This window comes from Carassius auratus, chromosome 1, assembly GCF_003368295.1.
Source record: "Carassius auratus strain Wakin chromosome 1, ASM336829v1, whole genome shotgun sequence".
Lineage (NCBI taxonomy): Eukaryota > Metazoa > Chordata > Actinopteri > Cypriniformes > Cyprinidae > Carassius > Carassius auratus.
Window position 1 is genome coordinate 744,137 of NC_039243.1, and position 14,852 is coordinate 758,988.

The 14,852-nt window shown below is 45.5% G+C and overlaps 1 protein-coding gene across 3 annotated transcripts in view; it reads right to left on the reverse strand.

Annotated features, from left to right (window-relative positions):
• The window catches only part of LOC113111242 (cAMP-dependent protein kinase catalytic subunit PRKX-like), a 41,575-nt gene that overhangs the window by 11,827 nt on the left and 14,896 nt on the right, over window positions 1–14,852 (reverse strand). For all 3 annotated transcript variants that reach the window (XR_003293306.1, XR_003293294.1, XM_026275878.1), the window contains exons 3-4: window positions 8,554–8,817; window positions 1,474–1,593 (exon numbers count right to left, since the gene is read on the reverse strand). Coding sequence is in view for 1 of the 3 variants with exons in the window: in XM_026275878.1 (XP_026131663.1) it covers window positions 1,474–1,593; window positions 8,554–8,817 (384 nt within the window). In the remaining 2 variants the exon portion in view is untranslated. The remainder of the gene's footprint in view (window positions 1–1,473; window positions 1,594–8,553; window positions 8,818–14,852) is intronic.

Consider the following 14,852-nt stretch of genomic DNA (forward strand, 5'->3'; position numbering starts at 1 on the left):
CATTTGAGTGCAATTCTAAAATAAGGTTTTGACATTTTGTACCTACACATAGACGGAAACAAAATAATTGCTCACATACACGGGCACTACATTGAGATCTGCGACCCTTTTCACGGCCCAGTACAGGAGGAGCCATTTCAGCTCTTACTACAATTCCCTCAAATGAGTCTCAAATGAGTCTCAAATGACCTCTGACATACACATACACACACGCGCACACCCACAGTCCCAGAGAACACTGAAGGGAGCTTTTGTATGTCTGGGCAAACTGAGCATATGTCTGTGGGTTGGCCTCTTAAAAAAAAAAAAAAAAAAAAAAAAAAAAAAAAGGACCAGGTAATTTTCTCTCACTCACAAGCGGAAGCCAACACTTCAACAGAAGTCTGGGATGAATGAAGAGGGTCACTTTTTCCTGCGCACAAGAGTCTGTTAAAGCTCTAGGGCAGATTTCGAGTCAGCGAAAAGCAGGTGGGAAGAAGTTTATTTTCACAGCGGATTTGGAGTCCATGGGACAATATGAATCCAATAACTTGTGCAAGACAGATATTATGCCGAAAGTGTCATCATGTATAATTTTTCCAAAGTTTGCATGCTTTACTACAACACATTTATGCCCATGTTTTGGTAACAAAAGTTTAATCAGGATGTAAGCTTTTTGTAAACAAGATCTATTCTAAGAAATGCATCTGCCCCCTGAGATACTGTAAATGTGAGCAGATTATCTTGGTGCATATTAAAGGTGCTAGTTTATGCACATTAAATATAGGCTGCAGGGATAAACGTCTAGGCAAATAAGGATAAATATCATAATAGGGATATCATAATAAGCAGCACTTAGAGAGGCCATCTGTTTTGAGACATGCACATGAAGGTTTGGGCCTTTGGCAGCACTCAGTGTCTCATATTCCACTGCTGCCCTCTAGTGGTGTATCTGTGACAATAGCTGATCTTTCCTGACCACACGCCAATACAAAAATAGATGAAATTATTTTTCTTCATGTATTTATACATGACTGGCTTTGGTCAAGTAGCCATCAGCTAAAGGGAAGTTAAATTCTACATGGAAAACAGTTGACATAAAACAGGATTCAAAGTCCCCCGCTTTTTCACAAACACGTGAAAGTCATACACATGTGATGAATTTTTAAAAGATGGAAATTCAGTTCATTTACTGTAAATCAGGGGCTTTCAGACTCTTAACCAACCCAGTCACTCCCAAAAAAAAAAAAAAAAAAAGATAAATATTATTAGTAAACTTTTTTTAAATTACATTATAACAGTATACAATGCTTATTAGGTCATCAGCATTTTCATTTAAACTGCTAAAATATGAAATATAAATTCATTCAAGTGTGCTTTATACATCTCGGTGAAGCCCATGAAGTAAACTACAAAATTCCAGGGTTACACAGACTCCCGGTTGAAATCGCTGGAGTAAAATGTTAACAGGAAGTGATCATAGTCCTGTCTTACCCTGCAAGCATTTCAAAGATGAGAATACCCAGAGCCCACCAGTCCACGGCTCGACCGTGACCTTTACTCTGGATCACTTCTGGAGCCAAATACTCAGGAGTGCCACAAAGAGTCCATGTCCTGGAAAGAAAGAAAGAATAAAATGATGGACAGAAAGAGAGAGAAATCCTACAGTCTCCTACAGTCTTGGAACACTAAGAATTTCTCTGCCAAACATTTTTTATTTTTAGTTTTTCATGTTAAGATTTAAAGGGACGGTTCAGTTAAAAATGGAAATGGTTATCAATCACTCACTTTCATGTTGTTCCAAACTGATATAGTAAATGATGACAGAATGTAAATTTTTAGGTTGTTTTTGTTTTTAAGGCAAATGTTCTCGTTTTCATTAAAGCATACAATCAAAAATCAACAATACAGTTTTGCCCAGTAAAGTACAGCAAAAGTGGGACATAGTCCAGAAGACTTAAAATTGCTGAAATTATTAAAATAACCTCTTAATACTGTGTGTGGTTACCTGATTGATCCACAACTGTTTTTTTTTTCTTTTGTGATGGTTGTTCATGAGTCCCTTTTCTGTCCTGAACAGTTAAACGGAGCACTGTTCTTCAGAAAAATCCTCCATGTGCTGCAGAATCTTCAGCTTTCCAGCATATTTTGCATATTTGAACCCTTTCCAGCAGTGACTGTATGATTTTGAGATCCATCTTTTCACACTGAGTTCAACTGAGGGACTCAAACACATCTATTAAAAACTTCTGAATTTGAAGATCAAGGTAAATTCTACTTGATTTTTTTTTTTTTTTTTCAGGAAACATGCAAGTATCTTCTGTTGCTTCCGAAGGGCAGTACTAAATGGAAAAATATATATACATTTCTACAAAATAAGAAAAATTATTATCCTGTTCAAAAGTTTTCACCCCCTGGCTTGTAATGCATCGTGCTTCCTTCTGGAGCATCAGTGAATGTTTTCAACCTTTTTTAATAGTTGTGTTTAAATCCTTCATTTGTCCTCGATGTGAAAAGACGGATCTCAAAATCATACAGTCACTCCTGGAAATGGTTCAAAGATGCTGGGAAACTGAAGAATCTGCAGGACCTGGGGGGGTTTTCTAAAGAACAGTGCTCAGTTTAACTGTTCAGAATATATATATATATTAGGGGTGTAACGATACGCGTATTCGTATTGAACCGTTCGGTACGACGCTTTCGGTTCGGTACGCGGTACGCATTATGCATACCGAACGGTTCGTTGGACTAATTAATTATATTTGAAAAAAAAAAAGAGAAATATAATGATATGCGTTCAACAAGGTAGCCCAATAACCCAAACGACGTAACAGGCAACGCCCCTGACACTCCCGAAGAAGAAAAAAACACCAACTTATGTTTATGTTATGTTATGACTCAGTCAGGCGCTCGCTCACTCAGTACGCGCTGAAGGCTCGTTGCAAAATGGCCAATGCGTTTAACAGACTAGAAAAAGAAGATGACTCTCAAACATATTGTTTGAGATGCATGATTCCATCTATGAGCTGCTCGATCAGAGTGACATGAGAGCCCCTCCTTAGAACATTATTTGTAAATCCATGTTATGGTAAGTGTGCACGTGAAGTCTTTGCACACTTTCTGAAATCCACACTGTGGTAAGTTTGCACACTACACTAGTGCTCTGCATTCTTTCTAAAATCCTATATAGTGAGGGCTTCGCGCGGTTGCTTCATTGCTTTAAAAAAAAAAAAAAACACCAGCGTGAATACTTGAAACATGTCAACTCATTTACGCCGACATCACCTTATTGTGTCAGTATCTGGGAAAAGACGAAAAAAAGGAGAAACATGCACGCAACAAACTATGCCTGCAGCATTTAGACACCAGTATTATAGCTTACAGGGAATCCAAAGTGCACCCAAACACCAGACCTGTTGGTTATTTTAGGATCTTATATTTCTGGTCTGTTAAATGCATTAGACATTTTGCAATGAGCCTTCAGCGCGTGCTGAGTGAGCGAGCGCCTTAGGGTCCGTTCACATATCGTGCCTAAAAACGCATGGAAAACGCTAAGCGCGTCTTTCTCCTCCTTTCCAAAGCGCTTGGGCAGAAGCGCTCATGAGGCGTCTGTCTTTGCTAAGCAACAATGACGTGCTCTCTCCATGAGACGCGGAAATTTCAGCGAAGGATAAATGGATTTGCAGCTCTAAAAATCGCTTGCAGTAGCTCTGCTACTAAATTTATTTCAAAATTGCAATCCATATACAACTATGATCAGCTGTTCCTTCATCTTGGCTGAGTTTTCAACGTTGTTATGGGAAAGGATGAAGCTGATTGGTTAGTTCTTGTCACATGACCCGCGGTGCGCTTGCGGCATTCTGAAAAGTTGAGATGTTTTTGCATTTTGCTGTATCTAAAACGTACCGAACCGAACCGAACCGAACCGTGACATCAGTGTATCGTATCGAACCGAACCGTGAATTTTGTGAACCGTTACACCCCTAATATATATATATATATATCCTGTAATTTTAAGTGTTACAGTATATTGAGCTAGAAGCTAAAAAAAAGTTCATAGTGAAAGCCCACTATGTTGTAGTAGAGGGTTTCTTATTACATGGAGTAGCATCTCGGTGAAATGACAAATCTATGTTTGGGGCCATGAGGCCGGTCGATAAATATTTTATTGTTTTTTATTGTTTCAGTATGACATTTGAAAGGGTTTATGATACATTGAAGTTTCCATTGCACAGTCCGATCATTTCCATTGAGTAGAAGAGTAGAGCTTATGGTTATTGACAGTACTCCTCTAAAGAGTAGAATTTTATGTAATATTTATATATAACATTAACATAATATGATTTTTTTTTTCAAGGCGTGTCTAAATCATATGACAAAACTGAGATACTTCAGGGTTCGGTGCTTGGCCCGGTTTTACTCTCAATATATATATATAACCTCAGTGGGCCATATTACTGGTGATACTATATGTATGTGTGTGTGTTTGTGTGTGTGTATTTATATATATTGCTCTCTCTCTCTCTCTCTCTCTCTCTCTATATATATATATATATATATATATATATATATATATATTTTTTTTTTTTCAGTCTCTTTCTTTATCTTTCTGTGGTCAGCTGTCTGGTTTTAGTTCTTCTCTCTGTAATAGAGAAGATTAGTCTCTCTTGTGTTAACTGAAGCCTCTCAGTGTCAACTCACAACAGCATTCCAATGAACCGTGAAAGTGGTTTGGTGTGTTGTTATTTTCGATTGGCTCTGATGATTTATGTTTACTCTAATTATATCAGACAGCATACTAATAGGAGCAGCAAAGATAGGGATCCGGTTATCAAGATCAGATCCTGTTATTAATATTAGCATGCCTGATGACTCACTTAACAATATGTTTGTCTGCATGGCTAGGCCTGTCTATGTGTTATTTAACCGATACTCTTTGCATTGACGACTGACAAATGTATGTAATTGCTGTAACAATAGTGTAAACATCTCAAAATGCACAGCCAAAAAGTACCATTGGGACATTAAAGCTGTTGTGATGAAGGGGACTATCTCTGAATTGCTCTTTGTGTTTTCTTTTTGACTGGCCACTTGAAACCATCCGACAAGTTTCCTCCTTCGCCCACAAACACAACCACAATACAAGCCCTTTAATTCATCAGTAACTCTGACACAATAATAGCCCTCATCTCAAGCAGGCATTCTGACAAGATGATAAAAAGAAGAAAAAAAGAAAAGAAAAATGCCCCAATGCTATCTAAACAAAAACTGATTGTTTGGTCTAAGACCAGATTTCCAAATTCCTCATTTTAACAATGCAGGTGCTATAAATGACTGTTGATAAGGCAAACAGCAAATATCTCTGAGCATAAAGCAAAATGCAAATATAGCCACCAGGTGGCATTGTTGCTACATGACAATCTGTGAAGACGTTATCTCCTCAGACTGGAAACGCCAAAGCTGTTCCTTGAAGGGACAGTTGTATTCTCCATTGGACTGGAGGCACTGCTTTCTGTTTCTATATATGGCTCACTTGCACATCAGAGTCAGACCCCCAATGTTTTGGGCCCTTCTTAATGTGCAAAGAAACAGAATTGTGACCCGTTACACACATAATTTTGCATTACTCTGCACTGCAGAGATAGATATACATACACACACATACAAATACACCTGATGATCTCTTGACCTTTTTTATTTTTATTTTTATTTGTATGATATTATCAGGGGGCATAACCAGAGGGATTATCAATTTCAGCAAGGTTACTCCTAAATTGGTTCATGGTCCATGTTCACTGTATGAGTGAATGAAGGACAAAGACTTTTCATTCACTAACTGCACAGATTCTGAAAAACTCCATGAAATTCTCAACTGAATTTGATCCCCTACAGAATTTCAAAGGTTTTGCAAAGCAGGCCTAACGGCTTACATTTAACTTGGCAATGAAAACAAAACAATGGGAATGCTAAAATGCCATGGAATGAAGGGAAACATCTACAGCATGTCTAATCCAATCTTGAAATCAACTTTAATCTTCAAGGACACACACTTCAGATAACTACTGCTCATCTCTCTCTCCATGGTTCATGTACTTAAAAATAACAACTTCAAAATATATCACATCAACAGATCTATCTAGGAGTGTATTAAGGGGGGATTAGTATATTTAAGTGTAATAATACATTATCTGAGAAGGCATTAACAACAAATAGAAATATATATATATATATATATATATATATATATATATATATATATATATATATATGATACAAAAAAGTAAATATCCTACTGATTCAATTATTATTATTATTTTTTTGGATGATTGTCCACGGTGGATAATTGGTATGAATTAGGTAAAAATCACAAATGGCTAAAGGATCACGTGACACTAAAGACTATATATACTCTCACTGGTCACTTTATTAGGTATACCTTGCTACTACCAGTTTGGAACCCCCTTTGCCTTCAGAACTGCTTTAATTCTTTGTGGCGCAGATTCAACAAGGTGTTGGAAACATTCCTCAGAGATTTTGGTTCATATTGACATGATAGCGTCAAGCAGTTACTGCAGATTTGTCGGCTGCACATCCATGATGTGAATCTTCTGTTCCAGTACATCTCAAAGCTGCTCTATTGGATTGAGATCTGGTGACTGTGGAGGCCGTTTGAGGAAAGTGAACTAATTGTCATTTTCAAGAAACCAGTCTGAGATGATTTGAGCTTTGTGACATGGTGCATTATCCTGCTGGAAGTAGCCATCAGAAGATGGGTACACTGTAGTCATAAAGGGATGGACAATGGTCAGCTACAATACTCAGGTAGGCTGTGGCATTTAAACAATGCTCAATTGGTACTAAGGAGCCCAAAATATCCCCCAAACCATTACACCACCAGCAGCAGCCTGAACCGTTGAGACAAGGCAGAATGGGTCCATGCTTTCATGTCCTTTACGCCAAATTCTGACCCTCCCTTACGAAAAAGAAGTTCATTCAAGTGTGCTATTAGTATACTTCTTTTAAACTAAAAATAGGAAAGTATGCTTTTAGTTTACTTTTTATGTACTTCTCAGAAATGATAAGTTACCTTACTTAAGTAGAAATTTGGGGTCTCTATACTTTACTTGAGTAATTATTTTTCAGCTTACTTTTTACTTCTACTCCTGTAATTTCCTGTAAGTATCTTTACTTTCTACTCCTTACATTTTAAAAATAGCTTTGTAACTGCTATTTCATTTCAGCTTGTTTTTATTCCAACTTGTCATCATTCAAATAAAAAATAAAATAAAAACCTACAGCTACTGTTATACTTCAAGTATACTTAAAAGTGTTCTTTTATATACTAGAAAGTGGGCCAATTTAGTCCCAAGAAGTACCGAAACAGTACACTTAATTACACTTAATATTTGTATACTTGCTACATAAAGTATACTTAAAAATATACTTGAACTTTACTTAAGTATACTTTATAAAATAAACTTAAAAGTATACTACTTTTTGGTAAGGGCTACTATGTGAATGTTGCAGAAGAAATATAGTAGCCTCCGTTTTCTGTTCTTAGCTGACAGTAGCTGCACCTGGTGTGGTCTTCTGCTGCTGTAGCCCATCTGCTTCAGGGTTCAATGTGTTGTGCGTTCAGAGATGGTTTTCTGCATACCTTGATGGTAATGAGTGGTTATTTGAGGTAATGTTGCCTTTATATCATCTCTAACCAGTCTGCCCATTTTTCTCTGACATCTGACATCAAAAAGGCATTTTCATCCACACAACTGCCGCTCACTGGTTCAAGCTAACATATAAATAGCTGAGGTATGGTATGCATATTTGGCGTGCTGTCCGACAAAAGGGCTCCGAGCTCGGGAAAGGCCCAAACCTAGAGTACCCCCCCCTTCCCCGTCTAAGTGTACCTAAAGTGAGGAGAAGGGGTGGAGGAGGGATGCTGATAAACTGTCAATGGATAGAAGTCAGTGATATTTATACTATGGGATTGATTACTTGATTATGGTTCACCTGTGTTGATTAGGCTAAATGAAAGATGAAGACTGATGTGAATGATGTGCATTTTCATTCACTTACCGCACAGATTCTGAAAAACTCCATGAAATTCTCAACTGAATTTGATCCCCTACAGAATTTCAAAGGTTTAGCAAAGCAGGTCTAACGGCTTACATTTACTTTGGCAATGAAAACAAAACAATGGGAATGCTAAAATGCCATGAAATGATACAGCTACTGTTATACTATATAATAAGTATCTGATGCGCTCCTTCCGAATCTTGTTAATAAAACATATATTTTCATTTTTCGGACCATTCTCTGTAACCCTAGTGATGGTTGTTTTGTGAAAATTCCAGTAGATCAGCAGTTTGCTAAATGCATAAATGTAATTATATATATATATATATATATATATATATATATATATATATATATATATATATATATATAGCATTTTTGATTAAATAAATGCATCTCTGGTGATCATAAGAGAATTCCCTGTCTGAGTTTGTACGAAACATGACTTTATGAAAATTAAACAATGTTGTTTTTGTAGACAATCAATTGCTAACATACCTTTCTGAGAGCTTTTTGGCGAACCCGAAATCTGTCAACCGAATGTGCCCCTCACTGTCCAGTAGTATATTCTCTGGTTTCAGATCTCTGTAGACGATTTCTTTGGAGTGAAGGTATTCAATGGCACACACAATTTCAGCTGAATAAAACATTCCAGTGCTGTTGCTGAAACGCCCTCGGCTACGTAAATAGCTGAAGAGTTCACCACCATTCACATATTCCATTAACATGTACAGGAAACGATCATCATGGTGCGTCCAGAACCTGAGAACATTGCATAATGTGTTACATGTGATATGGTCATACTGTAGTTACATATACATATGTCTACTTGCCATATGCTTGTGACAAATGGGCTTTACATTACAAAAACCTGGGCTTACAGTATAACATTTCTTCTATCAAAAGCAGTTTTATCTCTGTGTTTTGTTGTTTTATTAACATTAAAGGAATAGTTCACCCAAAAATAAAATTTCTGTCAGTAGTCTGTCAATTCTGTCATAGTGTTTTATTTTTATACCACCATTTATTCACTCAAAAGTGGTTTTAAACCTGAATGAGTTTCTTTACATAAATGCATATAAATGCACCTTAGACTACCTTATATATTTCAGGTTTTCAAGACCATGCAAACCCACTTCAATAATAATAATAATAATAATAATAATAATAATAATAATAATAATAATAAAAAAAAAACTAAAACAAACATAACAAATATCGTCTCGGTTACGTACGTAACCCTCGTTCCCTGATGGAGGGAATGGAGACGTTATGTCGACCGACAAATGGGGGGGTCTCACTTGGGAGGCCAATCATCTCTGATTTTAAGAGAAAACGCCAATGAAATTGGCAAGTGGATTAACACACCTGAGCCACTCCCCGTGCCAGCGGGTATAAATAGGGCGACAGGTGCATCCACTCATTAGGTTTTACGCTGAGGAGCCGAGAACGTGTCCCGGCAACAGCGAATGGTTCAAGGTTGTGGCATGGGGACATAACGTCTCCGTTCCCTCCATCAGGGAACGAGGGTTACGTACGTAACCGAGACGTTCCCTATCTGTCGGTCACTATGAGTTATGTCGACCGACAAATGGGGTCCTATGGAAAACGCCATAACCTGAACCTTGTCACAACCCTGAGGCGCTGCAATTGTTGACAAGCCTTGGCGTGCCACAAAAGCTACGCTTAAGGTCGTAACCTTCCCAAAGCCCCAGCGCAAATTCACTGACCTTGGTACCGAAGGGGCCAAAGGGTGAGTACATCGCTGCTGGAGAAGGCCATGCTGCTGTTCCGCCCACATAAAGTAAATGGAAGGGATTTCAACCTTCAGTGAAAGATTGCTTCAAATCTTCCCTATTTGTTCTTTCAGCTGGCAAGACAATGGGGAAGCGAGCCTTTAGGAAGGGTCGCTACGGAGACCACATCCTACCCGTAGGGAGGTGACATGTGGATATACTGATATGGACTGACCCAGGGGGCAGTACTACATATGGAAGGGGTCTCTGAGGCAGGTCCTACCTTGGAGTAGGGATGGGACGGCTGCCAGAAGAGACCGACAGAGCGATCTGTCAAGGGAAGACACGGGTTTGCCAAGAGGGAAACCTTACCGTGGAAGAATACACATATGGGATTACCCGCAGGGAACCCAGCCATATGGACACCTAGCCCAGTACGGGGGCTGACCGGCTCCGGGCATGCTAACGCCAGTACTGGGCCTGGCGACAGACTGCTCCGCCAAGTCTGACGCCGAGGGTGCTGGAGGATGCTCGACCAGGGTACGCCAACCGGGGAACTCTACTGGGAGAAGAAGGCGCTCACATCCCCGTGTTAGGGGGAATGGCGCAGCAAGCGAGACACCCAGCCAGCCCTTCCCGCCAATTACCTGTTACCCAACACACGGGAGGAAACTGGCTCTACACGGAGGTTGTAAAACCTCGCAAAAGTGTTAGGTGTCGCCCAGCCCGCAGCTCGACAAATGTCTGCCAGAGAGGCGCCGTGCGCCAACGCATAGGAGGAGGCCACACTCCGTGTGGAGTGGGCCCTCACCCCCAGGGGGCACGGCTCGCCTTGGGAATGGTAAGCCAAGGCGATGGCGTCCACTATCCAGTGGGCCAACCTCTGCTTAGAGACAGCCTTCCCCTTCTGCTGACCTCCAAAGCAGACCAGGAGCTGCTCAGAGCTTCTGAAGCTCTGGGTGCGGTCCACGTATATGCGGAGCGCTCTTACGGGACACAGCAACGACAAGGCTGGATCTGCCTCCTCCAGGGGCAGCGCTTGCAGGTTCACCACCTGGTCTCGGAAGGGAGTGGTGGGAACCTTGGGCACGTATCCAGGCCGGGGTCTCAGGACAACGTGAGAGTAGGCCGGCCCGAACACAAGGCACTCTTCACTTACCGAAAATGCTTGGAGGTCCCCGACCCTCTTGATGGAAGTGAGCGCGATCAGGAGCGCTGTCTTGAGAGACAGGAACTTCAGCTCAACCGAATCCAGCGGCTCAAAGGGACCCCTCTGAAGTCCCGCCAGGACAATAGAGAGGTCCCAGGAGGGAATCAGGGGTGTCCTAGGAGGACGTAACCTTCTGGCACCCCTCAGGAACCTAACGATCAGGTCATGCCTCCCCAGGGACCGGCCGTCCACTGCATCGTGATGTGCTGCAATGGCAGCCACATACACCTTCAGGGTGGAGGGTGACAGCCCACGCTCCAGTCTACCTTGCAGGAAAGAAAGCACGACTCTGACCGGGCATCTCCGGGGGTCTTCTCGGTGAGAAGAACACCAATTCGTGAACAGACTCCACTTCAGAGCATAGGCCTGCCTCGTAGAAGGGGCTCTAGCCTGAGTGATAGTGTCTACCACCGCTGGGGGCAGATCACTTAGGTCTGCCGCGTCCCGTCTAGAAGCCACACGTGGAGGTTCCAGAGATCTGGACGCGGGTGCCAAATGGTGCCAAGCCCCTGAGAGAGAAGGTCTCTCCTCAGGGGGATGCGCCAGGGAGGGGCTGTCACGAGGAGCATGAGTTCCGAAAACCAGGTCCGGGTGGGCCAGTAAGGCGCAACCAACAGGACCTGTTCCTCGTCCTCCCTGACCTTGCACAGTGTCTGTGCGAGCAGGCTCACTGGGGGAAACGCATACTTGCGTAAAGCCCGAGGCCAGCTGTGTGCCAGTGCATCTGTGCCCAGGGGGGCCTGGGACAGGGAATAGTACAGCTGGCAGTGGGAGGACTCGTGGGAAGCAAACAGGTCTACCTGGGCTTCCCCGAATCGACTCCAAATCAGCTGGACCGTCTGGGGATGGAGTCGCCATTCCCCGGGGAAAGTGAGCTGTCGTGAGAGCGCGTCGGCTGCACGATTGAGCTCCCCCGGGATGTGGACAGCGCGCAGCGACTTGAGCCACGTCTGACTCCAGAGGAGGAGATGACGGGCGAGTTGAGACATGCGGCGTGATCGTAACCCGCCTTGTCGGTTGATGTACGAAACAGCCGCAGTGTTGTCCGTGCGGACCAACACGTGCTTGTCCAGCACTAGCGGACGAAACCGTCGCAAAGCTAGATGCACTGCCAGCAACTCCAGGCAGTTGATGTGCCAAAGCAGTCGAGGTCCTGTCCAGGACCCTGAGGCTGCCTGCCCGTTGCATGTCGCGCCCCAGCCCGAGTTGGAGGCATCTGTTGTGACAACAACGTGCCGGGACACTTGTTCTTAGGGCACACCGGCCCGTAGAAAGGCAAGGTCCGACCAAGGACTGAATAGGCGGCGACACATCAGTGTGATGGTGACACGATGTGTACCGCGGCGCCATGCCCATCTCGGGACTCGGGAGTGTAACCAGTGCTGAAGTGGTCTCATATGAAGCAGTCCGAGCGGCGTGACTGCGGCTGCGGATGCCATATGCCCCAGGAGCCTCTGAAAGTGTTTCAGCGGTACCACTGTCCTGCCTCTGAAGGAACTCAGGCAGTTCAGCACTGAGTGGGCACGCTCGCTGGTGAGACGTGCCGTCATACTCACCGAGTCTAACTCCATACCGAGATAAGAGATTCTCTGCACAGGGGAGAGCTTGCTCTTCTCTCGGTTGACCTGAAGCCCCAACTGACTGAGGTGCCGAAGCACGAAGTCCCTGTGATCGCACAACTCTTCTCGGGACCGGGCCATAATGAGCCAGTCGTCGAGATAGTTGAGGATCCTGATGCCCACTTCCCAAAGTGGGGCAAGGGCGCCCTCCGCGACCTTCGTGAAGACACGGGGGGACAGGGAGAGCCCGAAGGGGAGGACCTTGTACTGCCATGCCTGACCCTCGAAAGCAAAGCGCAGGAACGGTCTGTGACGAGGGAGGATAGAGACATGAAAGTACGCGTCTTTCAGGTCGATCGCTGCAAACCAGTCCTGGGGCTGGACGCATTTGATAATGCGTTTCTGCGTCAACATCCTGAACGGGAGCTTGTGTAGGGCCCGATTCAAGACTCGCAGATCCAGGATAGGTCGAAGGCCACCGCTCTTCTTGGGCACGATGAAGTAAGGGCTGTAAAACCCCGTCCTCATCTCGGCTGGAGGGACCGGCTCGATTGCATCCTTCGCCAGGAGGACAGCAATCTCCTCGCGCAAGACAGGGGCGTCCTGGACTGCCACCGAAGTCTCGAGCACGCCATTGAACTTGGGGGGTCGCCGGGCGAATTGAATCGCATAGCCGAGTCGAACCGTCCGGATGAGCCAGCGTGACGGGTTGGGCAGCGCAAGCCACGCTCCCAGGTCCCCGTCCGGCCAGTGGCGGAACAGAACAAAACAGAAACTGAAGATTCTCCGCCCGGCCCTCCTCCGGGGGAAGGAGTGGCGCTGTCTTCGCCATCTCCTGAAGAGCAGTTCTCCGCATCTCCGAGTTGCCCGTGTCAGGGCCGCTTGGTCGACTTCCTGGAGGACTTCGCAGCCGGGAGTGACACGGGGGGCGCCGCTCTCCTGCGCGGGGCTCGACGCGCCGGCCTCGAAGAACTCTCAGCACGGGGCGGAGCTGGCGTAGAGGACGCAGGGGGGCGCCCACGGCGACGAGCAGGCTGAGGCGCTACCCGCGACGGAACGGTGGCAGCCGGAGAGACACGTCGGGGCAGGATGTGCTGGATGGCCTCAGTCTGCTTCTGTACCGCCGAGAACTGCTGGGCAAAGTCCTCGACAGTGTCGCCGAACAGGCCTGCCTGGGAGATGGGGGCGTCGAGAAAGCGCGCTTTGTCCATGTCCCTCATCTCAGCCAGGTTCAGCCAGAGATGCCGCTCCTGGACCACCAGCGTGGACATCGCCTTCCCGAGGGACCGCGCCGTGACCTTCGTTGCCCGTAAGGCGAAGTCGGTCGCCGTGCGCAGCTCCTGCATCAACCCCGGGTCGGTACCACCCTCGTGCATGGTTTTGAGTGCCTTGGCTTGGTGTACCTGCAGGATAGCCATGGCATGCAGGGCAGAGGCAGCTTGGCCCGCAGCACTGTAAGCCTTGGCAGCGAGTGCGGCCGTCAGCTTACAGGCCTTGGACGGGAGGCGCGGACGATTCCTCCAAGTGGCGGCGTTTTGTGGGCACAAGTGCACCGCAACCGCCCTCTCCACCTGGGGAACCTCTACGTACCCCCTGGCTGCCCCGCCATCGAGGGTGGTGAGGATGGAAGAGGGAGAAGAGCGGCTTCTGGCCGTGAAAGGGGCCGTCCACGACTTCGTCACCTCTTCATGCACCTCCGGGAAGAAAGGCACCGGAGCAGAACGAGGTTGTGAGCCGCGTCCCGCGCCGAGAAACCAATCATCCAGCCGTGAGGGCTCGGGACTGGGCGGTGTAGTCACCTCCAGTCCGATACTCACGGCTGCCCGGGCAAGCATGGCCGACAACTCCAAGTCAGATTCGGCAGTAGCGACAACACCCGAGGGGGGCAGCCCCGCCGAACCTTCATCCTCAGAGGTCGATAACCCATCCCCCGATGCAGCAATCGACATCTGGTCCTCGGGCGGCGCACCGAAAGACACGCTGGGACCGCTGTGAGACGGCCCAGCAGAATCAATCGGCAGCTGCACGGGACAGTCGCTGCGTGAGGAGTGAGAGGTCCGTGGGGCGTGGCCCGGCGGAGAAGCTCTCACTGTGATCCTCAGATCTCCCAGAGCGCCAGCCGGCGGCCCTCTGCTCGAGCCAGAGAGACCGGGACGGGTGGCGACAGAGGGGTCTGCTGCACTCCCCTTGAGGAGTGAGAGACGCGATCGCAGCGCTGCCATGTTCATACGCCCACAGTAGACGCATGAATCATCCACGAGCGCAGCCTCAGCGTGTTGGACGCCCAGACAC